The sequence below is a fragment of the Idiotropiscis lumnitzeri genome, chromosome 9, assembly GCF_059441095.1.
Source record: "Idiotropiscis lumnitzeri isolate Australia: NSW breed Sydney's pygmy pipehorse chromosome 9, RoL_Ilum_1.0, whole genome shotgun sequence".
NCBI lineage: Eukaryota > Metazoa > Chordata > Actinopteri > Syngnathiformes > Syngnathidae > Idiotropiscis > Idiotropiscis lumnitzeri.
The window spans coordinates 1,982,279-2,009,745 of record NC_142399.1 but is presented as its reverse complement, the minus strand read 5'-3'; the positions used below and the strand labels follow the sequence as shown (position 1 = coordinate 2,009,745).

The following is a 27,467-nucleotide window of genomic DNA, read 5'->3' as shown; positions in this document are numbered from 1 at the left end:
CCAGGTTGCTTCCGAATCTTGTGGCACTTGAACATACTGCACATTATGTTTGCGCGAAAGGTTCCATCAAAGCACCGCTTACAGTACATCGCCGCAGCAGCCCCGCTTTTCTTGAACACGTGTTCTTCTCACGTTTAGCTTTCTCATTATGGCATGAACGGCACATCGGCGACAGAATTCTTCTCAGGCGCAACAGAAAACTCATAAATCTTTCATGAGAAATAGAACATTTTTTCTCTTGAGGCGTTGCTTATTATCATTTACCTGACGCCTGATAACAGCTTTTTCATTTGAGGGAAACACAATTTTTGATAAATTGGCAGCAAAACGAGTCAGGTTTCAAGCTTCAGTTGGTGATAGTCCATAAAAATGCTTACTGAGTGGAGTTTTGGAATCGTTGACTAAGAATAGGAATTCCGCTTGCATTATAAAGACGCTGAGATTTTCGTGATGGCACCAAAGTTCATTTTAACCGATAGTCCTGACGTGTGTTCAGACCCATAACTCCTCCCATCTCGTTTTGGCCCGACGACTCACCATATGGGCTGTGCTCCAAGACAAACGAGAATGCAGCCAATCAGAAAGCGAGAAGACGAGACGGCGAGGAAACTCTTAGGGGAATCCAAAATCAAAACAGTCGTGGTGCAACAGAAAGTCTGTTTTCATGCTTTCTCCGCTCCTTTGAGCAAAGACTGTTCTTTTTATGTCACTTTTTTTTTTTTTTAGCTAAAACAATCCCCAAAATATCACCACTGCCTCCTCTTCGCCCGACATTTTTGTTTACTCTGAACTTTAATCTCGGGTGGTTTTGTGAGAGTTCCTGTCTGGCCTGGGAATATTCTTGAGTGAAATAGTTTTTTTGTTTTTTTTTTCTGGTGTGTCGATTTTACGATGTTGCTGCACACCACACACTGTATGTTCATAGCTGTTATCCCAGTGATTTAATTTTTTTTTAATCATATGTGGCAACTTCATATTCTGGTCCTGTTGATGGTACGTGCTGAACAGAAACTAAATTGATATAACCGAGGCACAGCAGTGGTTCAACACCTTTCGAAAAAAAGATAAAGACGAGCTTGGAGTGGAAGAAAAGCATTAATTCCCTCCATCTAACGTTTTGCAACATCTGAATACTTTTTTTTTTTTTTTTTTCTGAGTTTGCAGCATATACGCGCATTCATGGGCGTCGCGGGGAAGCGGATGGAGCGGTGCGCTGCGTAAATAGAAATCGAGAGAAAGAGACCGGCGGCAGAAGCAGTGATGTATGCTTGGCTGGAGAGGTTAATAAAATTGAAGTTCGGTTATGATGACTAAGAAAGCGCGATAAAAGAGAACGTGCGTAGTGAATCTCTTTGGCGTGAAGTACCGAACAGCCTGGTGAGCGCACCCATGGGAGGGCTTTGCATTTGGACAGCTTTCGCCGTCACTCCGCACCGCAAAACGGGCCCAAAATCTCTTTGGATTGAACTGAAACAAAGATCCGAGTCCTCGCGTTCATTGCGCTCGAAGTTGGGGGGTGACGTGATTTTCCTCGGGGATGATTTTGGGCGATGTAAAACCTCCATTTCGGAAGATTGCCGATGCCGCCCTTGGAAAGCCTCGGTATTGAAACCTCATCGAAGTGAAGCCACATCATGGCCTTCCAGAAAATCAATATCATATATGCTACATGCATCCCTTGTCAGGCCAAAGAAAACATTTTTGAACCAAGCCGCTCCCTGGATACAGTTTTGGATGGCAACCTGCAATTTCTTTGCAATTTCTAAGCCTTTGCCTTCCTGTCCCGCAATTCCATTTGTTACTCGTAACTTGACTCTTATGGTGTCGAATCGGCACGACGTTATGTCTGACTCGTTTCCTGTTGCTGGAAAGCGAGGCTGCTGAAAGGCAGAAAGAATGGCGCGCTGGTTGTAAGCGCAGGCAAGGCAGCTGTTCATTTTTCGCCTGAGTTGCTTTGAGAAAACCCGCTTACCTTGCTGATGATAAATGCTTCCCTGCTCTCGCCTGTCTCCAGCAACATTGAAAAGCTGACAGCAGCACCACAACCTCAGGCCTTTCACTTCAGCCCGTCCGTCCTCCTTCTGCTCCGCGGCTTCTTTAACAAGCGGCTCGCGATGCTCAAAAGCTCATTTAGTCATGTATGTGGTCGGGATTTAATGCTCATGTTTACCGACGGGTACGAGCTTCGGAACACCGGGATGGCCGGCAGATTATGGCGGAGCCCGGAAAGCCAAGAGCTGCGGTTGAGCAATCGAGTAATAGCGTGTGATGCATTGGGCTGACTTCTATCGCTCTGCTTTTGTGAGCAAGCACACAACATAATATCTGATGGTGTGCTGAGTCTGACTTCATTCGTTTCCTTCCAAAACAGCTCCTCCTGATAGCCTTAATGCACTGATTTTTTTTTCTTTACCTCCAAATGAAGTCCACCAGCTTTGTGCCCCCCCACCCCTCCACCATTTCTTTTCTATATTCCGGCTTTTCGTGGTCCTAGCCCTGCTTGCGGCACCTTCGTCCTCAAATACTCTCTTATTCACATATATCAAGAGTCCGCTTCGCCTCTTTTTCCGCTATCAGTCGCTCAGGTGCCGGGGTGAGAGATTAATGGCAGCCAAGTCACTGTCTGATTCTCTATTATCTAAAGTGAACTGTCCCAGTTGGCTGTATTTTATCTGTAGTTGCCCAAGAGATGGCAGCCAGAATTTCACTGGATATATTATCGGAGAATAAAATGCATTTCGGTCGTCGGGAGTCATGCTAAATGGAGCTGATGTGCCCCCCCCCCCCCCCCACACACACACATTATAATACATTTTCACTATTCTGTACAACCCAATACAGTTTAGTTTAGAGTTGACATGAAGAAGAGAATTGAGACATGTTTTTGATTTGTTTATCGAAACAGAAAGGATACAAAGGTCGTTTTTTCACCATATGGAATCTCCAGCTCTTGTGAAATGCGCTATATAAACAAAGTTGTATCACATCTATACTCCACAGTCACGAGTCATCTATTTAAGATCAATTCTGATTGATGATGAAAAATGACAACCACGAGTTGCAATTCGTTATCTTCCAATGTTTTAGTGCATTCACATTACACGTCTAGCTTCGTCGCAGAAATGTCTGCGTCTCTAAGGTTCAAACGTTTGTGTAGGTGGCTGTTTCAACACATGATGTGAATGTGCCACACAAACGACTGATGGGGTTAAAAAAAAAAAAAAAATGGAAAATGACATTGAAAAGTGTGCAAAGGGATTTGAACAGGAGGCAAAAATCAGGAGCAGGAAAAGTGAGGAGGGTAATAAATGGGACGTTACAATCGAAGCAAAGTGAGCGAGCGCAAAAAGTGAAGAGCCTCGGGCTGCGAGCTACCAGCCCAAGTATCATTGTCAATTAACATTGGGACCTAGTAAAAAATGTTCCGTCTATTTCAGACCATTAATGATGTGCATCATCGGTTCCAACTCACTTGGCCTGCATCACAGTCGTTTTGTTTTTCTTTTTCGTTTTTTTTTTCAACCACAGAAGATGATGCACGCAAAGGGTGACCTGCTCAAATCCTTTCCTAACTTGTTCGGGACCATTTCACTCGGGACTTTGTAATGGAAATTAAAAATAGAAGCGGATTTTGGCTTGCCATTTCTCACCAATTACTGAACTTTCTTTAACTTCTGATCAGATGTTTTCTAGGTATCGTATTTTTATGGCGTGAAACCCTTCAACAATGTTGCCATCGTTACCTTGAAAAAGTAACTTTTGTGATTATTTGATTTAAAAGTCACTTGATTGATTTCTCGATTTTGAAACTACTTATGATTATGACCCAACCTCGATAAAGTGTGCCATCTTAACGCTGTGCTTTTGTTGAACATTGCAAGATGGAAATTGACATTGTTTCATTCGAGCAGGTTCTTGCTAAAAATACAACACTCTGAGGATCGTGCTCTCCTTTTCCATCAATTCTCTTCTGATTAAGGCCACGGACCTGCCTTAATAATCAATTTCCTCTCATTAGTGCAAGTATAATTGGCGTCCTCATTATGCACCAATTAAAATGTGTCAATAGCTCGTCTACTTAAGCATTCAATTGCTACAAGGTGCAGTCAGTAATGATTAACAATGCATGAATATCAAATAATCAATTCTGTGGCCTGAGCAGCATCCTGTTAAGCACTAGAGCGCCGGCAGTTTATTTATTTATTTATTTATTTATTTTTGTATGCAATGTTTCAGTCACACATTTAAAGCAACCTGTAGCTGTTGGACCTTGAAAAGAAAAAACAAAAAACAGCTTTAATATAACACCAAAACGACACCCGCCCCCCCCCCAAGCATCTCTCCTGCTGTATGAGACGTGTTCTTTTCACATTGCTCATTTCTTTCATGCTGTCAGCTTCTGAATATGAAAGCAAATGAGAAGCAGAGTCAAGGCTCGAGCAAATGAAAGCGCCTGGTCAGTCTGTAACTCGGAGACAGCTTGCCGCCACCTTTCCAGAGTGGTCATGCTGGCACTCTCTGGCTCGCTATCTTCTTCAGTTATCCCTGAGGGTGTTGCCTTGTGCGATCCAAATAAATGACCTGTAAAATAAATTTGAAAAAAAAATCTTGACACCCAAAATTCACGTGATTTGGTTTTAAATATGTGAGAAAAACAAAGATTTGGGTTGAAGGTTGACTGTTTAAATGGCAGCTCTGGCAAGACGTGTCGCCGTGCTCTCCGTGGCCCAAACAAGGATTTTCTTTGACACTGCACTGTCACCCTGGCAGTGCAGAGGCGGGTGACGCATGCTTGTGTGCTGTGTCAAGGGAAGCTGGCATGGTGTTGATGGGTATTCACTCAGCTTGAGAAGGAGAAAAAAAAATGGTTTTTTTCGTTACCAACAAGGAAGTTATGCACACCTTTGCTTCGGCTTGTTTTTGCCATTTAATTTGTAATACGAAACATATATTTTTTTCCACTGGAAGGTGCATGCAGGGTCAGGAGACATAATGTTGTGGACCTGTGAGTGGCTTGTTTATGGGTGTTGTTTTTTTTATTTTTTATTTTTTATAAATATATCTGCAGCACAGTGAGTATGCAACCATCAGCAGAATTATGGGTCAGGACTCTTCTAAAATAGAACCAGTGGACAGAGACAATCATCTTTTTGGAGGCTCCATCCAAATTTCTAGCTGGGAAAGATATGATGACCACAAGCTGACAGGCATTTGTGCAACTTGCCTAAAAAAGGAAAAGGTTCATATTTCTTTCACTTTGGTAGCACTATTCATCGTTCCGACGCTTTCCCAAGCATTCAATTATACTGTGGAAGCTCGAGTAACGTACGTCCCCATGTTTACGAACAATTTGAGTTTTACGCTCAATTTTTACCGATGCCTTAAATAAGACCACAAACGATTGAAGTGGTAGCCTCATTGAAGACCTCATCCAAAAATATTATGTACAGGATAATGTTGTTCATTGAATTGTAGCACGTTTAATGTCGTTTAATAGCCATGGACGCATGTCGGGTTGCGGACGTCTCACATTTGTACAAAACATTCACCCTATCACAGACGCCAGAAGCAGCTGCATTTTTATGGATGAATGCCTTCAAAATAAAAACTGAAAATTCCTTAAAGTTAATAAGCAATAAATAATTGGGATATTTTTATTGTTTTTGTTCCGCATAATACTCTGTTTTTACTTCTTTCTCTATTTTTAACCACACACAAGAACTTCAGTTATGTTATAACTTAGTTTTGGGTTTGGAACGGATTAGTTTCAAAGGGTAACCTTACCTCCATTTATGAACGTTTCAGGTTATAAACGGCTTCACGGTCCTAACTCGAATTTACCCCGTAGTTTTAACCAAGTGGGTCAGTGCTGCCCAACAAATGTTTGCTAATGATTTTTAATGCATGACAAGATGCAGCATGTAGAATATTTGGAATATATTCTGTACAAAAAGCATCTTTTTTTTTGTATTTTGTCCGACATTTCACATCACTTCTAGTCCGCCTCGATTGATTCAATGCTGGATCTGATCTTGCTGACAGACGAGGCTTGAGCCTCAATTGCAAATACAGTGACTGATATATGCCTCATTTTTTATCTGTCAACTACTTCACACCCAGCAAATCCCTCTATGTGACAGCTCTGGTTCAAAAATGAAATTGTGACATTAGAGCAGCCACAGTGAAGCGAGCCATAATATATTTAATAATGTAGATAGAAAAGAACAGCCCCTTCTATTTATTGTCTTGACAAACCAAAGGCTAGCTCTGCTCATCTATGGTAAAGGACCGTCTGTTTCTTGCTCAAAATGTTTTAAGTAGTCCTGCCATCGGGCAAATTGGATTTAAAGGATGAAGTTGAGAGCCAAAAAAAAAAAGGGGTGGCCTACTCAAATAAAGGAGAATATGCATCAAAGAGAGCTAGAAATTCCAATTACCTGAAAAATGATGGAGTATCAGTCGAGATGAAATGACTCTGATTAAGACTATTGCAAAACATGGCAAACCTCAGACACCATGCAGACATTCCAGCTGTCTTCACTGAGGCGGAGATGACGTTCAAATAATCTGAGTGGAGATTGGAATTCAGTGCTCGAAAAGCTCCAATCTCTCCTATGAGAAGCTCTACCGCCTGCCTGTAGTCATGGAAGGATTAAAAAAAATCCATAATTTTTATGTATGGATGGATAGATGCTGTCGCTCGAAATGAGAAACAAGCAAACTTGAAAGGCATCTTCATATAGCAGCGTCTCGCTATTCATTTATTTTTGTTACTGAGCACAATTTTCCAATACAAGCAACATATTTGTTTTGTAACAGACAAGATATATATCTTTAATATGAATAAGTGGGTTAAAGGAAGTCATATTGATTTTTGGTTATCCAATAAAGAAGAAAGATTAGAGAGGATATGTGAGATGAATTTGAGAGTTGGAGCTGCTTTCTATGCTCAGTGTCTCACTTCAGCCTGACGGAAGAAAAAAAACGCATTATCCATCAGAATCCGATGGTTGAAGTTCACATCTTTAATGAAAGTGGAAAAGTTAGGTTTAGAGGTTATAGCAAGTTTCATTGGCAAAATGTTGTTCAAAAGTGACGTTCGTTTATTAATGTGGCCGAGCCTGGCAGACACAACAAAGATGGATGCTGGGATGATGTGCAGCCAATCAGCTCATGGGATAAATATATATATATATATATATATATATATATATATATATATGGGTATGTTGAAAATGTAAGAATTTCAAAGAGGTAGAAGATATCATATCTTCTGAATTGCTGACGTGCATTAAAAGTCGACATTAGGAACATCCGCGGTCTGTCACCTTTGACAAGATAAGCCAACTTGTAACGTAATTACTCGAGGAGTTCAAACAGTGAAGAAATCTTGCGGAACCGAGCTCAGCAGAAAGGGCTGGAATTTCATATTTATGAGCAGAGAGAGCTGATTATCACACAGAATCTCATGTAAAGCACGCAACTGAAATATCCAAGTCAGTCAATTGGATCCCGAGAGGAGAACATATTTATCTCTGATTTTTTTTTTTTTCATATATTCAAAGTGAACTTTGATTAATATCATTAATTATTAATATTGAATATTGGCCTTTTAAAACAGGCCCAATATTTTCCTCATTGATAACTCATTCAAATAGTTGCACTCTATCCCTCTGTATTTTTTTTCTGTTTGGTCGTTCTATCGGGGGTGCATACGGTATCCAGCGAAGTGAGGCATGCAGGGTGTGGGCGATGTGGGGGGGGGGAGTCCTGGTGGAAAGGACAGAGCTGAAGGTCGACTCACCCCGACTGCTCGCCAGCTGTCACAAGTGGACGGACAGCAGAATCACCTTAAACCTGAATTGATTTCTTTGAGTGAGACAGAATGAAATTTCAGATATATGTTGACCTCTCTTGATGGAATGTGTCACCGCAGAGCTGAAGATGGAGCAAAAGAAAAGGCTTAGATGATGGCAAATGTCATTTTAGGAAGAGATGAGCAGTTCCTGGATTTCTTTTTTTTTCCAAAAACTGCTGTTATCGACTCTCTACTCGGAATGACTCCCTTTTCTATTTCATAACGACATATTTGTCGATGTTCTTGCTACATCTCTTTAATAATGCTGCGTGATTTCTACATGGTAAGCATAGACTACAGGTAATCGTGCATAAATCTTCTGCTATTCCCTTTGAATCGTCATTTAGGGAACGGAGAGATGATTTATTAACGCCAAGATATTCAAAGATATTTCATGAAGCTGTCCTGCAGAAAAGCCGTTTGATAAAGTCTGCATGCGATGGAAACAATTTCAAGCCAACTTCACAGATAATTAGGCACTTTAGCCGGTGGCTTTGATTTGGAAATGAGCTGAGCTCACAGCAAATGTGCTCTTACCTCAGCACGCTGGAGATACCATCGCAGTGAGACCAACGTTCCATTCCATTTTTGTGCAATTTCAGTAAAGTAATATTCAAAGCAGTCCATAACATACGTCGATGATATCCACATCAAAGTTAACGAAAATAATATTAAAAAAAAAAAAATAAGACAACAAAACGATTCGTCTTTTTGCTGATGCATGACAATCATGTTGACAGTTTTACCGGTATTTCGAAAATAATTCTTACATGTAGATTGCATTTTAAGTTAAAAAGAAAAAAAATGCACAATTTTGGGAGCAGTAAAAATGCAATCTTCCCTGATCATTTTCATGTTATAATTACACGTTAAATTATGCTTACGTCACATTTACATGAGCAGGATTATTTTTCTAGATAGGAAACATCCAACATTTTTTAACAACAGTTTGAGCTTCCCTGAGTAACGCTGTTTATTTGTTATCGAATAAAATGATGGCATTTCTAAAAACAGCAAATCTAATAGCAGACATCGCTGCACATGGACTCCACACGTATGCTTGCCTGTGCTCTTAGCGCTCCCAAATACGTGAGGAGAGCTCGTTTGTTAGTGCAGTCACGTGTAATGACGCCATATTGAGACTTGATCTTTTGTGCCAACAAGATGTCTTAATCATCTGCTCGCCAGAATGTGGAAGAGAACAGCACATGTCCGCAGATATAGTGTTGCTTCATTCATTGCAAAATTATTATTATTATTATTATTATTACTGTTTGCCTCAGTCCATCCAAATGAGCTGCTTTCTATGCATCAAGTCTGGATGATGCGCGCATACATTTTCACTGTCATACAAAAAATTTCACTATAGCCGTCATTGCTGATGGTCTGGCTGAATAATTGCATAATGTACAGTCGGTGGAGCAGAAATACATGCCGCGAAATAAGGGGGGAGTCATTTTCTTGCGCCTAATTCTTCCATTAGCTGTGTAATTTCATTAACAAAGCTTAAAAGGGAGAAGCAGACGACTGTCAGGGGTAATTAAAAGATAAGGTGGAGAGAATGGCCTGCATGTCCTTGCTACAGGAAGAAATTTAGCCTCTGTCGTGAGATCATAATATTCCCTCAAGTCAGCCCGCTCATGTGCACAGACATTAGACGCACACAAAGACGTACTTAAAGAATGGCCGAGGTGCTCCTCCACCTGCCGACAGAGCCTCGGAGGCTCGTGCCGTGCAGAATGATGGCTTGCGGTTCTGTCGCGTGGGGCCGACGAGCTATAAAATACATCTAAAGCACAGCCATGGTCATCATAAACGCATTATAAATGAGCACTGAGGTAGGCTATTGAAATTTTTGCAGGAATTGCCGAGAAGGAGCAACACCGTGGCAATTTACATATCCGTCGTCTTGGCAGAGCGGGCAATAAAATACGTCCAGTAAACCGTTTGTGGTTTACGTCTTGCTTTGTTTATCCTTTTATATCTATAAAACTTGCATGCGCATTGTCTTTAACTCTTTTACTGCCATTGACGGCTAAAGACGTCAAAGATGCATTTTTTTTTTGAATGATTTTGATAAAGAGTGGGATGCTGTAGTTCTGCCCTGATTTTGTTGGCATGGGTGCAAGAAAGAAATGCTGCTGCTGCTGCTGCTCAAGTATTTGTTCTGTTTGGCCGCTTTATTGCTACGAAAACAACAATGCCTATGCTTGCATAATGACTGCAGATGGGGACATTTAACGAGCGACTGACACCCCCGATATTACGGCAGCTACTCCTCCCTCCAGCTGCGAGGATAAGAGGCGTTAAGAAACAAGAGACGAGATTAGAGGAGAATGGTGGATCAACTTCATCAGTTAATTAAACTCCATTGCAGCTTGATGAGCAATTAATCAAGACGCTCTGAAGAATGTCAGGCAAGGCTGAATTTTCTGGGTGTGGGATGTAGGCGGCGTACGGTACGCTCCCATTAGGCAGCACAAGAAGCAGCCCGGAATTTGCAGTACGGCCACGGTTTATATACTAAGCGGCGATCAATCACTTTGACATTTGCTCATGAGATATAAAAACTCCGGGATTAGGATCCTCTAGGCCACATGCTTAAATCCAACCAATTTGAAGAATTATTTTTTTTTTTTTTTGGAAGAACTAGGGAACGTTCCTGAAATACTATACGTGTCATGTGTCAGGCTCTCTGATTCTAAATGCACCACGTGAAAAACCGAAATATGGCGTCATTCATCCTCATGCAGAAAGAGCATATTCCCCGTCTTCTGGGAAGATGATGTTTGATCATATTTTGTGAGGTCAGGGATGAACTGTTATGCTACGTGTTCAGTTTCTCAGCATCACGTGTTTATCTTAAAATGGTCCGATGGTTTCTATTGTATTTTTGTTGCGAACATTTAAGTTGTAAACCTTAACAAGGTCACAAAAAGCCTTCAAAGTCATTTGGATTGAATTGTACTTAAAGTTTAATTTTAATTAAGGTTCTCCCTGTGGACCGTCGCTTAGTAAGAAGCTCCGTCTTAACGTGTCCAGATTTTGAAGGTCCTCGAAGGGTCTCTTGTTGTTTTCTTGGACTCAATTTTCAAAATGATAAAACGCGAGAGGATGCTGCTCACCGCACTGCTGCTGTCTCAGGCACGATTCCTCAATTTTTTGGAGAAGGAAATCACTCAAGCTGATGCAAATGAACTCACCGCCACATCAATATCTGATAATTGTCCTCCCACACTTCTCACTCACCTCGCAACACGAGGCTTTACTACATTCGCTTTTGGGAAGGATTTTACCTCGAATGAGACAGTGAATCATTTGTACGACATCAGGCGAGGCGACCTGGACATTACCATGAATGCAAAAAAAAAAAAAAAAAGAATGAATCATTTTGATTGTGCTCTCAATTGCGCATTTTTGAGAAGGTCTGAACTATCTGAACGAGATCCAGGTGGTGTTGGAAAGTCGTTGATTATTTAATTTGAGAGCGTTATGGCAAGCGACTGAGTTTCAGAGCGGTGTTGGCTGTGCTGACTGGACGATGACATGCCGAGTGCAGCGGCGCTCCCATAGCTTGAGCTTCCAACCAGATGCTCATTTCACACACTCTCCAAAGAGGAGAGCGCGGCTTGCGCTCGCATACACACTCATTGGAAATTGATTAAGGAGTACGTATTAACAAGTCGGGCCATAAATTGTTCAAGGAACTTGCCGCAAGTCGTGACCAGCAGAGTGAAGTCAAACATTTTTAAGGCTTACTATTCCGCTTAATTCACAGCAGTTACTTTAAATATTGTAAATGTTGACCCCAAAGAGACAAGAAGCCATATAAAAAATAAATGAATAAAAATACCAAAATATTCCAATCACATTGGACAAATTGCAGCCGTTTTTTTTTTTTTTTCCCAGCCGGGATTCTGAATTTGTAAATATGACAATGCAAGTACGAGATGAGGTTTGCACTACAAAGTAAAAGCACAACTTGTATTAATTTTGGGCTTAAGAAAATTAAAATGTAAATGATTGACAATTATGGCAACCGTGTTATTAGTTAGCTCAACAAAGTATGAAAATTGTTTGCTCCAAAAGAGTTGGCTGAGTTGTTTTTACTTCTATTTTTAATTTGGAGCGGGCCAATACCAGGGACAAATGTTCTGTCAACTCTTCTTTCTGTGTCGTGAAATGCGGGAAAGCCAATATCCTCATCAGCAAAACTTCAAATATTTAGTTGAATTCCCCAACTTCAACTTCAACTATTAATTAACCACTTACAATTCAGTCTTTTGAGTGGCGATGATTGTTGATTAATCGGGTTTTGAAGCCTTGGAGGCAAAGTGGAGCGAAACATTTGGCTTCATTCGAGTACTGTCACGCAGCATGCACAAAAACCTCCTTTGGGCAGCAAAATTCTGCTCGGTACAATGCTGGCATTAAAACAGGATTTCAGAACTTGCGACGAGAGAGACGGAAATTAAAAACTTATTGTAGATTTTTTTTATCCTATTTGTTTTTACTTTCGTAATTTCCCCATGTCTATATGTATTTTTATTTGTTTGTGCTGAATTTTATGAAATGTGCAATACAAATAAATTTGCTTTTGGGTGTCGTGTATCGTGTAGTTGTTAAATGTTCATTGTTCGACATGACAGAATACAAGTCATTCCTTATTCTCCAGTTAAATCAGTGGTCCCCAACCAGTTCACGCAAGTCCCTATTTTTTGCCGACTGCCAACACGAGTGCCGCGGCCCGGTCCAAAGTGGCTACCGGCTTGCAGCCCGGTGACTGCGGACCACTGAGTTCAATCCTGTCTCATTTCCATTAAATTCTGTATGAATTTCTTAATATATGACATAGAAGCCATTTTGTAGGAATGACCAAAAAAATCTCACTAACCCGTTGCATTTTTTTTTCATCTTTTTCCAGGAAAGAGGAAACATTGCTGTTGTGTTTAATGTTGGAACCGATGACATTAACATCGAGGAGACGTCAAAGTTTGTAAACGACGGAAAGTACCACATTGTCAAGTTTACGAGGAGTGGAGGTAATGCCACTCTCCAACTGGACGATCTACCCGTCATTGAGCGCTACCCCCAAGGTGAGTGAGCCACTCCCCCTCGAGTAGCATGTCGTTGCTCATTAAGGTTGACCAAAATAATTTCAAGCAAATGATTTCCAGCTGCCCTTTGTTGTGATGATGTAATCTTGTTGGTTATTCTCTTTCCAGCAGCTGTGTAGAATGTTTATAATGCGACAGTAAAATTAATTGAACTTGAATTGCATCGTTGCTGAACCTGTTTTTTTTTGCATGAAGTTGACACCAACACGGGTATTTTTCTGTGCAATCTCTACATGTCAATAACATGAATGCCTTTTTTGAAACTATATTGAAATGTCACACTTTTTTATTGTACTCTCTGAACTGCAAAAGGCTTTGACAAAAGCTACTGTGGATAATTGAATGTCAAACGCTGAGCGTGCGCCGACATCGAGTTCACACATCGTGACGCTCCACTTCAAACTATTAATCGAAATAAGTACACCCGAAGAGTGTGCTCCTCCAGCTCCAAATCAAGATCATACGTTTAAGTCTGAGAGTGAATTAAGTGTCTTCGCAGTCGGACAAATTGTTGTTTTTTTTTCAGAATGTTTACTGACCTTTTTAGCGATGACTGCGGCATCCATCCAAAAGCAAGACGGTCAAATGTGCTCAATCCATCCTGCTCGCCTCGCCTCGGGTCAAACATGGACAGTAATACTTTTGACATGTTGCAGAAAACGCGGCAAGGTTAATAGTCAATCCCGGAACAGCAAACATCGCACAGGCAGACAGTGCTCATGAAGGAGGAAAGCCGGTGAAAGCAACTTTGTCTGCCTGTATTGTTACGAAAGAGGGATCAATTTCTTACCCTCATCTCACGATAGCTTTAATGGCTCAGTTGTCAATCAGAGATGTTGGTGTTTTCTATAATTCAATTCTGTTAATTATCCATTACTTTGTCTTTTTTTATCAAGGAAGCCTCTGAAGTCAAACGCAATCGGTTCTGGAAAACTCGTCAACTTTAGAGTAATGCAAATCTTGAAACAAATTTTCTCCTAGGAAATAGTGGGTGATCACGTAATACACGAGAAAAATGAGTCGCTTGTTGAGAATAGAACACCGACCCGACTTGAATGTCCTCGCCAGCTGAGGTGAAACTTTTTATGGCGACCGAAGGCTTTCTTTCAGTCGCTGTGATCGGAAACGCGACAATCGAAATGCTATTGCTAATGAATGCACATTCTATGCTAAAGCGAAATGCTAATGCTAATTAACTGATTGAATTGAGGTATTTTGATTTTTTCACACAAACCGAACACAACTCGTAGAGGCTGCATCTTCTTTTAGAATAAATTGTTGTTCTTAACTTCAAAGTCAATTTTGTCAAATTCCGAGGTCAGCTGGGTCATAAGGTTCATTGCACATTAATTACATCCAGTTCCAATCGTACAGTGCAGAACCCCACTCCACCTCCGCCGCGCAAAGCCATTATGCACTCAACCCGACTTTGGTTTGACAAGTATGCAGTATCCGTTTAGCCCGCTAATACTCTCATAATAGTAGCCCTTGGCCTTGGCCGCTCGCAAATCAACAGTTGTTACAAAAGAGCAAAGTAGACAGCCAAAATGACGGTTGTAAAAGTCCAACAGACCGAAAGGTGAAGATTGCATCATGGAGAGCAACCATTGCCAAAGCAAAGGCAATAATTGTTCCAGCAAGACTTATATTGCTGTCATTGTAATCTCATTAAAAAGCCTCGTCCTTCATACTTAAGAGGGCCCATTAAAAAACTTGAGCGTAATTATTCTCATCTAAAATTCAAAGCTCACGTGCAGACGCATAACTCGCCTTCTGTTTGCTGTGGTTCTTGCTTTTATTCTTGCTCTGCTTTACGCCACACACAAAAGGCTGGGCTGCAACCAAAACAAGAAAGGGAGAAAAAAAAAAAGGGCCTTCTTCTCCAGAGTATTGGCCATGAAAGTAATACCAACACAATGGTGTTGCCAGGCCCGCAGGGCGCCATGCAGCATCCTATTACGGTAGCCAATGAGCATGCACTGCACACAAAGATAATAGACAAGTCCCTGCCTGGCCTTCTTCTTTTTACTGTTATCAGTACGCGGTGCATTTACACGACTCCCCCTGCATTCACTTCCCACTCTCGCTGTACCTTTTACCTCAAGCTGACCACCCCTGCCCCCCTTCTTGTCCATCTCACCCTCAATCTGATTTTTTTTTTCCCCACCTTGCAGAGTGTATGGAGCGGTGTTGTTTTTTGTCAGGCATTTTCGATTTAGTCTCAGTCATTTAGATGAAAATGCTTATTAGTTTTCGCCACATTTAGTCAATCCTATTCATGATGGTTTTAGTGGACGAAAACTCAAAAATGTTTTAGTCAACGCAAACGCAAAAAAAAAAAAAAGTTTTAATCTAGTTTGATGAAAATTCAAAAAGGTTTGAGTCCATTTTTAGTAAAACTAGGCATATAGCAAATACTTTCTGATGGACATTAAGGATTATGCGTCACAAATAGATAAAAGAGGTAACAGTGGAATTAATGCTCATTGCTCCAACAATTGCGCCCTGCATGTTGTCTTGGTGGTGGGCGTGCCCAAACGAAGGATAGGTTGCACTCGCATTGCATTTTTTTTACAATAGGAAAGGAAGGGATGTCATGAATTTGGAACGTCTGACGAACCACACGCCAATGTCCTCGTCAACGAAAATTCACGTACGTCACGTCATGTTTTCGTCATCAAAAACGTCTCGTCTCGTTACGGTCATGAAAAAAAGGGGCGTTAACGAAATATTTCGTCATCGTTGATGAAAACAACCCTGGTGTGTAGTCTGATTTGAAGGATGCAGAGTGGGGTCGGCTTTTTTCTTTACAGTGTCATAGCTGCGTTTTATTTTCACCTCTCTTCTGCTCATCAACCTGCTCGGGCTGCGAGCAGCACGTTTAAACGATGAGGATTAATTCATCACAACTAATAGTGAGATTTCTCTGTTTTTTTTTCTTTTATAAATGTTCTGAATCCATTTTTGTAGGAAATGCCCCAGTATCTGTATAATAGTGACAACTTTGTTATGAAAAGAGAAAAAGAAAAGAATCAGACCAAATGAGGTCATTTGGGACGGCTCAACTGACGCGCTGATGTCTGGAAAAGTAGATAAGCTTGGCCGTCTCATACAATCCCAACTCACCACTCGGCAATCGTCTCTTTGACGGCCCAATCCATGAATGGTTTCTCCTGCAGCCGCGCGGATGGCATTGTTCATGTGCCGCGGCGGGGATCAATACATGATCACAACGGGATTAGGTTCTCTTTTAATTGACCACTGACCATGTTTGGCACCTCACCAAACTGAGCGTAGAAAAGTGAACATGTTTAAGTCGAGACATTTTGGGTTATCTGCGTGCATGCTTACGTGCGCCTTTCTTTCGTTTTCAGAGAGCAAAAATTCTGAATAGAATTAGACTGATTATGATGGACATTTTCTCTGAAATGTTGTTTTACGATGAAAAAAAAAGAAAATGAATTTAGTTGCGAGTTCGCTATAAAAAAAGAATGTACCTCTAAAAATGAGGAAAAAATGCAACGACAACTTGACATCATCTGCAACCAAATTCCATCAACTCAATATACAAGTTTTAAATCCTTTTCAAAGTCGCTGAGCCTTTGTAGTCATTCAAGCTGATGTGATGATTTTTTTTTTTTTTAACCACCAAGACCTCCTTGCCTTCAGGTCTCTGTGTTCCAGTCGGCTCAGAGGCCATTCATCTCCAAAGCATTGTTAGCTACCAGATCTTTAATCTGCACCGAGTGATTTAATTTCGTGGATGGAACAAACATTGTCAATCTGCAAGAAGAATGAAGCGGACTGAATTCAATCTGTGCAGACAATAGCAGAGGGGGAAAGCGCTCACTCTCTACCTCTGGTGAAGCTCGTGGCCCCGACAAAAGGTTGATGCAGAGTTTGTCCTCATTTATGCCCAATGCTCCGAATGGCCCTCCAAAGGAAAAGTGGAGGTCGCGTCGCCTCCAGTGACACTTGTTTGACTTATTTACCGAATGACACGATTGCGTTCCCTCAAAAACGTGTGACAGGCACTTGTCCCCGTGGCTTTTGTCAAATCCATTTTATTGAGAAACTGTGCAAATTGTTTTCTCAGACTGAATAGTTTTATTGTGCAATGCATTACATTGTTGGCAATAGACATTTGTTTCATTACCAGATTGGTATTTGCAATGTGTTCAATTTCTCTTTCTTTTAAAAGCAACAACTAAGGGTGACCTAAATTTAAGAGATGTTTATTTTGAAAATGTATGGTACATAACTAGCTAAACGCATTTTAAAAAATGTTCAGAATGAAAAGACAAATGTGTTGTGGTTTGTTTTTTTTTCTTTTTAACAATCAATCTAAAGCCATTTAATTTCAATTAATGTAGGCCTAATTTGTTGGATAAAATAAATTAAAGGTTTGTTCAAATAATGGTTGATTAAATATATGTTATAAATACACTAAACATTTTCAATATAAAACATGTAAATGTGCCGTTGTTTAGCTCTACCAGTATGAACGTTTAACCTTTGACCTTACAGATTGTAACCACTGAAATGTCTCTTTAAACTTTAAAGGCAACAATGATAACGAACGCCTGGCGATTGCTAGACAGCGAATCCCATTCCGACTTGGTCGAGTAGTTGACGAATGGCTACTCGACAAAGGTAAAATCACTGATTAAAATTTCAAATAGAATAATTTGATCATAACTAAGTTGTGGCAATATTTTGTAAACACTAAACATAAAATAAAACATGAATAAAATAAATGATTGGAGTAGTTAATCTAATGTGACTGTTCAATAATGTATTTATTTTGTAGTCAGCTGTTTTAATACGTGTGTGAACTTCTGGTTAAAGGGACTATAAATGTGAATTTAAATCTCAACATTGTTAAAATGTCTATAAATGATGTAAACTTCTAAATGATAAATATAAATTTAGTATTCATAATTGTATTTTTTTTTTAGTTTTATGTGAAGCATTTTTATATTTTTGACAGATTTGTGCCTTTTCAATTTTTTGTGATTAAACTGCCAGAAAATTATAAATAGAGAACGATATGAATTGGCGTAAGAATTTTGGAGTCCCTTTAACGTATTTGACTTTTTTTATCAATGAACTGTAACATTAAAACAAAGTGAGTGCATGCTTTGATTTTACAATGTTAATAACCAATTCATGTTTTTTCACATAATATGTGAAATGACCCCCTTTATGTTTCTTTGTTCGTTTTGCTCTCATCATCTACTGTCATATCACGTTTTTCTTTTTTTTTTTGTTATGGTGTTTTTTGTCATGCTAAATTAACCTTATTCCGTTAACTATTCTTTGATGGTGTTTGCTAAAAGGAGTCTGGATGCCTCCTACTCGAATGTCACATCGTCACTTACCATTTTCATGCTTGCTGTGTTTCAAGTTCTTAAATCTTAAAACTTGAAGTAAAAACCTGCTTATAGAAACAAATATGAATGCATTATTTGTTTCCATAAGATTTTGTACATTTATATGCTGTATTGTATAGTTTCATGTAATATGAAAAGTTCATATTGCTTTGTATCAGCTAGATAGTGAATCCCAAATTCTTTGATTTCTTTTTTTTTTTTTTTTACACAAGACTAACCTTTTAGCAAATGTGCTTTTTTTTTTCTTTCTAGTATTTTTATTTTTTTCATAAAGCAGGCATGTCATCATTGTAATTGCAATAAATTGCCAGGGTTTGCTTCCACAACCCGGAATTTATTGGTTCCATATTAGCCACTGGCGAGTAATTTGTCTTTTTTTTTTGTTGTTGTTGTTGTTAAGTTTTTGTTTTTTTTACTTAAAATGTCGTACAATCAAACAGATTTGTATATGTAACATTTGTTTTCCCACAGGGCGGCAGCTTACTATCTTCAACAGCCAAACTACCATTCAGATTGGTGGCTGGGAGCGAGACCGGACTCGATCCTTTCAGGGCCAGCTTTCAGGTCTCTACTATAATGGGCTAAAAGTGTTCAACATGGCCGCAGAGGGGGACCCCAACATTAAGATCCAAGGCAGTGCGCGGCTGGTTGGCGAGTCGCCTTCCTCCATAACACCGCAGTCAAGTATTACAGCCAATCGCTCCGAAACGTCCACAACTATTATGGAGCTCACCACCACTGCATCCAGTCGACGAGTCAAACAGACGACATCACGAGAGCCTCAGCAGGTAAGCTGCTCTTTTAATTGTTCTTTTTTTAAAAAGCGGGTTAGGCTCGAAGTGCACCCAATGTGTTCAACTCGTGCAAAAAAAACGCTTTAGCCCTGTGGCGGGCCGTGCATTTTACACATAGGCCTTCAATGAAGTCTGATTTAGTCCAATCCCCCTCATAATCCCGCCATTTATGACACCACAGCTCGACAAATAATATACAGAAAGACACTTCACTTCCGCACGACTGAGTGAGTGTTGGACGACGTAGCTTCTCGTGAAAGGTCCGTTTTGAAAATGGCCTCGCAAGTGTATCTGCAATTAAATCCACACGTTTCCCTCCTTCGGCCATTGTGGGTTTAAAAAGCAAGAATATATTTTGGATTTTCGAACGTGATTTGATGTCACCTGAGCCCGAAACAAAGGTGATGTCATTTTCCGTCAACAGAAGTGGCAAAATGGCCGCCCCCTGAGATGATGAACATCGATTGGATTTTTGCTGCTTAATTCATATTCCTCAAACGCAACATTCATCACAATGGCATGTTTAGACGAGTGAAGGCTCATAGAACATATTATTGCAAATATTTTTTGGGGGGGGGGTTGATGTCCCCTTTAAAGGCCATACACATTACTTACATTGTGTTTAAAAAGTTCAAACTGACAGGAGCTTTCAAATATGGATTTTGGTGCAGATATGAAGCTGTCAGCACCGTTCCAAGACATTCAGTCATTGGAGACAACATGCATATGAAGCTGCAGTTCAGGGTTTGATTGGTCAATAAAACCAAATTAGGATAAGGATGTTGGTTGTTTGTACTAAAGAGATGCTTGAGTTGATCCACTTGATTAAGGATGTGTTTTGTAATGAAGGCCGCGAGAGGAATGAGGCGTACAAAAAAATAAATAAATAAAACAAGTGCACTGGGAGATGTCATTTTCTCAGGTTTGATTCTAGCTGACGACCTTTCCGCTGAGAGCTCCTGCAACGGGATGTTTCACTCTCCCGACATTTCATTGTGTCTGGCTGCTGTTCAAAGAGATACATTCAGAGGCCTTTCCCCGTGAATGGCTCGCATTTTTAGTGTTGTCCAACTGGCTTAATTGGCCTCGGATGGCCATTTCAATTCACTCTTTTTTGTTCTTTAAACAAGCTTTACATTACGCAATCATTTTTAGCATGAATGGACCCGATGAAACCGGCATGGCGACTGTTAATCGCTTTGACATTCCGTGAAAATCATTCATTTGCGCCCCATATATTTCTATTTATATATTTAAATGTTACATGCAATCACAGCAACTTTTCACTAGAAATTACATTTTAAAACAATTAAGTTTCAAAAAATAAAATACTTTATAATTGAATTTTACATTTTATTTTTGGATAAAACTTGCATCATTACTTTGAGGAATCTTTTCCCAGTAAATTTATGACACGTTACAACTACTGAAAATTATTACCGACCTTTTATCATTAAAGTAATTATTATTAGTAGTTATAGCATCACTGCTCTCATCTCCATTGCCCTTTAAAATGTTCTTAAAGTCTCACTTGGGATTTTTTTTTTTATTATCGAATTCAATGTGCCTTGACTCGTGGGAACCATTCGACTCACGTTGTTCTTTTCAAACCCCTTGTGTCCGTTTATGCATTATTGCATTATTATTAAGCACAGCGAGATGAATGCTTGAGCCTACAATTGGTAAGTACAAATGCCAACTATGAAGGTTCGTGTTAAAAAAATATTTACGACAAAAAAAAAATAAATTAATCTTTAGTGTTAAAACTTTTGAAAAATGAAAGACTAGAAATCTAGATATAGTTGTCCAGCTGACATTATTTTTGCCTAGAATGAATCCCAACACTGTCACTTAAGATTTTAATCAAAACTAACAAAAAATCAACTGGAGAGAATACTTTTATGCAGTGCAGCCATTGAGCACTCTTGACAGTGATTGATCTTCATCCCTGAGATGAAGGGCCGAGTCGTGGCCTCTACACAAGTCCCAGGGATAGACAAGATTTAACATACTGCAAGAGTTTTATTCTGTTGTCTCCTTCCATCAAATGTGACACTATGGCTCTCTATTTTTGTACCCACTGCAAGTCTGGTGCGTGTCGCAGTGTCAATCTGCACAAGGATGGGCTTGACTACCTTTTGGTATTTTCTCTTGACCTGTGCAAGCGGGTGCAATGTGGCGCATTCCAGATAGGGTGTTTTGCACCGTTGTGGGTGTGAACACAATCCAATGGAAATGTCTCCCCATTCCCTTACCATGCCATATGCAAGCGCCACGCCGATAGTCCTTGAGCAGCTGAAAACACTGATTTTCAAAACAAGCATATTGAAGCATCGGCACCAAAATCACGTCTACAAATATACGTCAATCCCCATGTGTTAATAATCGTTTGTTGTGGATGACCTGGTAACTGTCGTATGTCGCGCCCATCCTTTTTATCATCATCTCTGCACTACTTCTCTTATCCAGTCGCTCCAGCAGCTGCCCTTAGGCATCAGTGTGATTGTCTTGGTCCTGCATTGGATTATTGTTTTACAAGCGAAGGCTGCAATCTTAGATTGAACACTAATCCTGCAAGTGCCGGTATTCAGACCTGAGCTTTATCTGACTTGGAATCACTCTTCAGGCAACGAAACCTATGCAGTGCAGACTCTTCAACTGCAGATTTATCAGATAAGAGACCGGCGGATTAGTTGGTCTTGTTTTATGCTTGAGATCATATCTGACATTACATTTTTAAACATGACATTACTGACTCCTCGCAATATTATTGCCACTTCAGAGTGAACTTTTAAGTACCGGTGTGCATTAATTATATTTGTCTATTTTTTTTATGTACATTAGGGCTGCACAATATATCGAAAAAAAATATCGATATTGCGATATTGGCCCATGCAATTCAAAGACATCAATATGTTTCTTATGGAATTGTATGATCTTATCTGAATTTGACCATCCAATCGTCGAACATTTTCATTTAATGAGATAAGAATACATTGAGCTTGCTTATTTTGTTGCATTCATTCTTTCATTAGTTAATAAAAATGGCATTACTTTAGGTGCATGTTAAATATTACATGAATATCGCTACATTCAACACTCATATCACATGCACATTTTTCCAGTATGGTGCAGCCAACTGTAAAACATAAAACATTGTCTGTGTGCATCTTTGAACCAACTTTGTCTCATATGTTGTACACTCACATCTGACAATTACGTTGTAGTGTTTAAATACTTAATCAAGTCCGTCCACCCATTTTAGTAGTCGACAATTTGAGAAGCACGGCACACCCTAAACAGTCCGCCAGCCAATCACATGAGGCACTCGATTATATGATTGCAAAATATGTTCTTGACCGTCAACTTTGACCTGAGTTGTAGTCGGTAGTCTTGCCGCGGTGTGCCTGAGGCCTGGTCTCACCCTTTTGCCCACTCAGGGCCAAACAGATGGCAGGGGAGCTGCGACGCTCCCTGGCCTGCAGCATTCGCTCGCCATGACAGAGTGTATCCATCATCTGGGTGTCTCCGCAGGCAATTATGGAAACTAGCCTTGGATATTATGCTGTGGACAGAGTGAGGCACATGGGTGCCTCACGAACGCCGTTGAACACACACTTCACACATCAGCACGTCGCGTTGAATTGGTTTCACGTCTTGATATGTACAATGTCCGATCAGCGGGATTAAGAGAATTGCCTTTGCTTTTTGCTCAAGTATTTGCTGTTGTCTTTTCCTTTTTTCTGGTGAGTTTTGCCCGTCATTATTCAAAGAAACCATCATCTTAATATTGCTGTGGGTCTCCCACGAGAGAGGCCAACAGATTGTCCCACTTACACGGTTTGAATGGCAAGAAAGGAATTTGAGTGATTTTGCGTGTAACGTTTGATCACAGAACGATATTGACACTAACACTTTACAGCATGCTTTATTGACCATTTTGTCATCTCACAGGGCACCGGCGCTTATGAAAACCAGCATTAGAGAACTCCTGTCGGAGAGGCTTATTCATTATGAATATGAGCTTTGTGCCAACGACTCAATGAGATCCACTCGCGAGTCGTTCGTTTTAGAAAATGTCTTTTCCCGAACAAAATCAGCCCAAAGCTGATATAGAGTACGTCTTTAAACGCTTATGTTTAAAACCTCTGCTGTCGTGTTTTCAACGTGTGAAATTCAGGATTTTCTTAAGCATTGAGTAAAGCCCGAAATTAAATAAATCACATCAGCTTTTGACAAATAATCATTTAATGCAGCATATTCCATCTATTATGATGAAGCTTAACAGCTCTGACCTATCGAACTTCAACTGGAATAGAACAAATCTGTTTTAGTTTATTTAATTTGTTGTCGCCGCATCATCATCAATGTCGCATAGTAATTAAATCTATACGAGCTCAACGAACGCCACCTTGAGTTCTTGTTCAGTGCGCTATCAATTGAAGCGGCATTAAACATGGAAAAAGGGGTCATCCATTAAAGCAGGTGTGGGCAAACTACGTCCCGGGGGCCACATGCGGCCCGTTAAATGTTTTAATTCGGCCCGCCAAACTTGAAAAAAAAATAAATGAATAAACCTTGTTAATGTTTTATTTTCTAAATACAGTTTTTTTTGTCAAAATTGTCCCAGTATTTTGATAATTACAGCATTTATTTGTCTGTCATTGTTAATTTGTTCATCTTTTCTTCACGTAAACATAAATAAAGCACTGATCTGCCGTGATGCAAAGCGAAAGGTCGATTTGGGATTTGGAATCGTCTTGTCTTCTTGCTGCTGACTCACCAAGTTGCTCATTGTGGTTTTTGGTGTTCATTCCATCGAGAATGACACATCCAGACCTGCGAGGCAGGGCCCTTTCTGATGATGCGGGAGCCACATAAGACCCAGCCTACTATTGGAGGGCAAAAGAGCTTTTCGCTTTCCTTGTTTGTTCTCTTTTGCTCTGGTTTCCTTGTTTGATTGTTTTTGTATTTTGTTTTTTAACATCACGCATGGGACGTGACCCTTCACTAGATTCATCTCAGCCACGGAGGAATCTATATTGGGATGACAAATCTCTTCCTGTCACCTGATGAGGGACTGGGACTGGGACTGAACGTCAAGAAGCAGCTAAAAGTCAGAAAGACGCTGATTTGTAGCCAAGCGGCACATTGTTCTCTCTTTCTCTCTCTCTCTCTCTCTCCTAAAACACACTTGTGCATGTTTGGGTTTATCTTCTATTTTTAACTTTTGACACTGAACTAGATTCCTAAAACGACACGAGTTTGTTAGAAACGAGATGTGATGAAAAATTCTTTTTTTTTTTTATTCGTCACACATCCTTAATGTGTGACTCCAACTGGGCACTTCTCTGCTCTCGGAGGAGATTACAACCAAGGTGAGCTCGGGATGCACACGGAGCTCCAGATTCGATTTCAGATAAGGAGGGGGGGGTGGGTGATGCGGGGAGTGCTGCAGTGGAGACAGACCTTATCTGAGACGTGTGCTACTGGGAGTAAGGGGGGGTTGAAATATAATGTGTGATATTGAATGCGCGCTTGCGATGCAAATGATGAAAAATATAGTAGGAGAGATGGGCTGCATAAATTTGTTTGAAAACATTTCTGCATTGGCCTCAATTAGCTGATAGTTGAGAACTAATGATCTCCTTGAGGCTGTAATCCACACGCCGGCGGCGCTGTCTGCACTCATCCATATGATGTTCTGTTAGAAGACGTCGTGAACAGAAACGATGCGCAATACACTTAGATGACATATACTCGACTGATCCAATGAAATTCAAGAGCTGCTTTCAAAATTCACCTTTCACAATATTGCCAACCAATATCTCTTACCGTCAACGGAATGCGTTCTCTGTCGTGGAAATAACCTGAGTTGTTTCCTCTCATGTAAAACCACACAACTTTATTGCCGCTGAGGAATTTCTATTTCCATTATATAAGTGCCTCTTTCTCGAAAATAGTTCATAGGGTTTCGGAGGAGGACTTGAGGAAATTCCACAAAGCGGAGTATCGGTGCATTAAAGCAAATATGATCTGAATGGAAAAAGAGTTGTCGTTTCGCACTCGTGCTCTCGGGCTTCGTTCGAGGGCAAGCGAGGCTCCCGAGCGCACACGTGCATGCGTCCCTGCAGTCCAAAAGAACAATGTTTGCTCCTTCCATGTCTTTTGTTCATAGCATCAGCAATCCAATCCCGCTTTTTACTGCATTTTATGTCACGAAAGCAAGTGAATTGGAAGTGTGTGTCCCTCCGCTGCTGCATGAAATTGGGTGTAGCGGGTGTGTGAAGCTGCCTCCCAGCACCTTGTTAGCCTGCCTGGGCGCAGCGACTTAAAAGCCCCGGGAAGATGTATGGCAAGACACGAGCACAATGGTACCCAGCGATGAGATCGAGGGCCCCAAATGAGTTTTTTATTTTTTTTTTTTGGTTTTGTTTATATCCTGCCTTGATACTCTGCCTGTAGTCGAGCTGAAGGAACTGCCGATTGGCTTTAAATAAAGCAAAGTCCCCCTAAAGGGCCGAGTGAAACGACACGTTATTACGTGGTCCACCCGGAGTTGAATGCGAGAGAAGCGATAAGGCGCATACTGTCGGTTAGTCGGACTTTATGCTCTTTGAGGAATGCTGGATTTTTGGATCAGTTCACTGGACAGCACCAAATATTTCCTCCACACTGAGTCTTGATGAAACAAGCTCGTGCTTTACCCCAATAGATGCGTCTCTAATTCTTGCCTTGGCAACTTAAGATCACCACAGTGGTAACGTATCACATATGATGCACCTCACTGATGGATATTTGGAGGTCACCCAGGAATCTGCGACCTTATACGTAATTAGAATTATAAATAAATGAAATAATAAATAATAATATCCATCCATTATCTGTACGGCTCCTCCTCACAAGGGTTACGGGGTGTGCTGGAGCTTATCCCGGCTATCTTCGGGCAGTAGACAGGCTACACCCTGAACTGGTTGCCAGCCAATCGCAGTAAATGATATGAAATAAATAATATATAATAAATTTATTGTAAATAAATGAGCATCATTTCAGAAAAGCGGCTTTTTGATTTGTAATAATTGGAACTTTCACTTGGCATTCATTGCAGTCTGATCATCCTGGATGGGGGATCCCCCCGTCTCTGGTCCCTTCTCAAGGTTTGTCATATTTCCCCTGATGGGTTTTTGGGGTCTTTCCTTGCCTTCGGAGGGGTTTAGATCAGACGATGTCGTTAATATTCGTCAACTGTGGGCATGTGAAGCCCTTTGAGACCTTCTTGTGACGAAAGGCTGTATGAATACATTTGACTTGGCTTGACTGGAAAAAGCAATTTCTTTTTATAGTGTCAGGTTTCTTGCAGCATCTTCTGAATTTGCGTCACAGTGGAAGAGTGGTTGGCACATCCGTCTCACAGTTCTGAGGTTGCGGGTTTCAATCCGGCCTCTGGCCTTCCTGTGTGACGTTTGCATGTTCTCTCCGTGCTTTTGCGGGTGAAAGACTTCAGGAAGGTGTGAATGTTTTGTTGTCTACATGTGCCCTGCGTTTGGCCGGCAACAATTCCGTTGTAGCCAGCCTCTCGCCCAAAGTCAGCTCTGCTAGGCTGCAGCTCACCCATGTATGGATGGAGGGTTGTTTTGGAATCAATTTGTAAAAATTCGTTTTTGTTTGTTCAAAAATGTTCATCACAACCCTAAAGTGTGCTTTGAGGTTTTGTTTTTTTTTACCCGCGTGTGACTGAGTTTGACACCACTGATCTACAACAAATGAGAATGATGAAAGTGACTACTAATTGTATTTTTCCCCCCTCTTGTTATTCACTGTGCGCTGAGCTATACACTGATTATCAGACTGTAAACACTTGCTTAGGGTCTCTCTTGATTTGTCCCAAGCAATTTATGGTCGCTCCTCAATGATATGCTATAAATACAATATTTTATTAATGTGCTATATGAGCTATCAACTGCTGTGACAATGCGACGCTCATCGTCTTGAATGTGTGGTTCTGTGATGCTGACAGCTTGGCAGCAGGAAGAGTGTGGGCGAAGGCCAGGCTTTTTTGCACTGTACTAACCTCACAGTCTGAAAGGCTCTCTCGCCTTCATTATTCTGATGAAATCTACTGAGCATCTGGGACTAAATTATTCATCACCATCGACCCAGTTACAGGCTGCTAAGTTGTCATCGGGCGTTATTATAAGTTGTGTGGGCTTGGTCGGTAAAGGCCACCTTTTTTATTGACATAATCATTGACTTTAATTTGGTTTATTACAGCTTTCAGCAAAAGGATGGATTTCTTCAGCGTCCG

At 40.6% G+C, this 27,467-nt stretch overlaps 1 protein-coding gene across 17 annotated transcripts in view; it reads left to right on the top strand.

Annotated features, from left to right (window-relative positions):
- The window catches only part of LOC148329801 (neurexin-1a-like), a 176,122-nt gene that overhangs the window by 135,615 nt on the left and 13,040 nt on the right, over window positions 1–27,467 (top strand). For 15 of the 17 annotated variants that reach the window (XM_088305569.1, XM_088305565.1, XM_088305560.1 and 12 more), the window contains 3 exons: window positions 12,783–12,954; window positions 17,539–17,628; window positions 18,840–19,156. In XM_088305569.1, coding sequence (XP_088161695.1) covers window positions 12,783–12,954; window positions 17,539–17,628; window positions 18,840–19,156 — 579 coding nt within the window. The remainder of the gene's footprint in view (window positions 1–12,782; window positions 12,955–17,538; window positions 17,629–18,839; window positions 19,157–27,467) is intronic. The other 2 variants (XM_088305570.1, XM_088305567.1) reach the window with 1 other exon arrangement.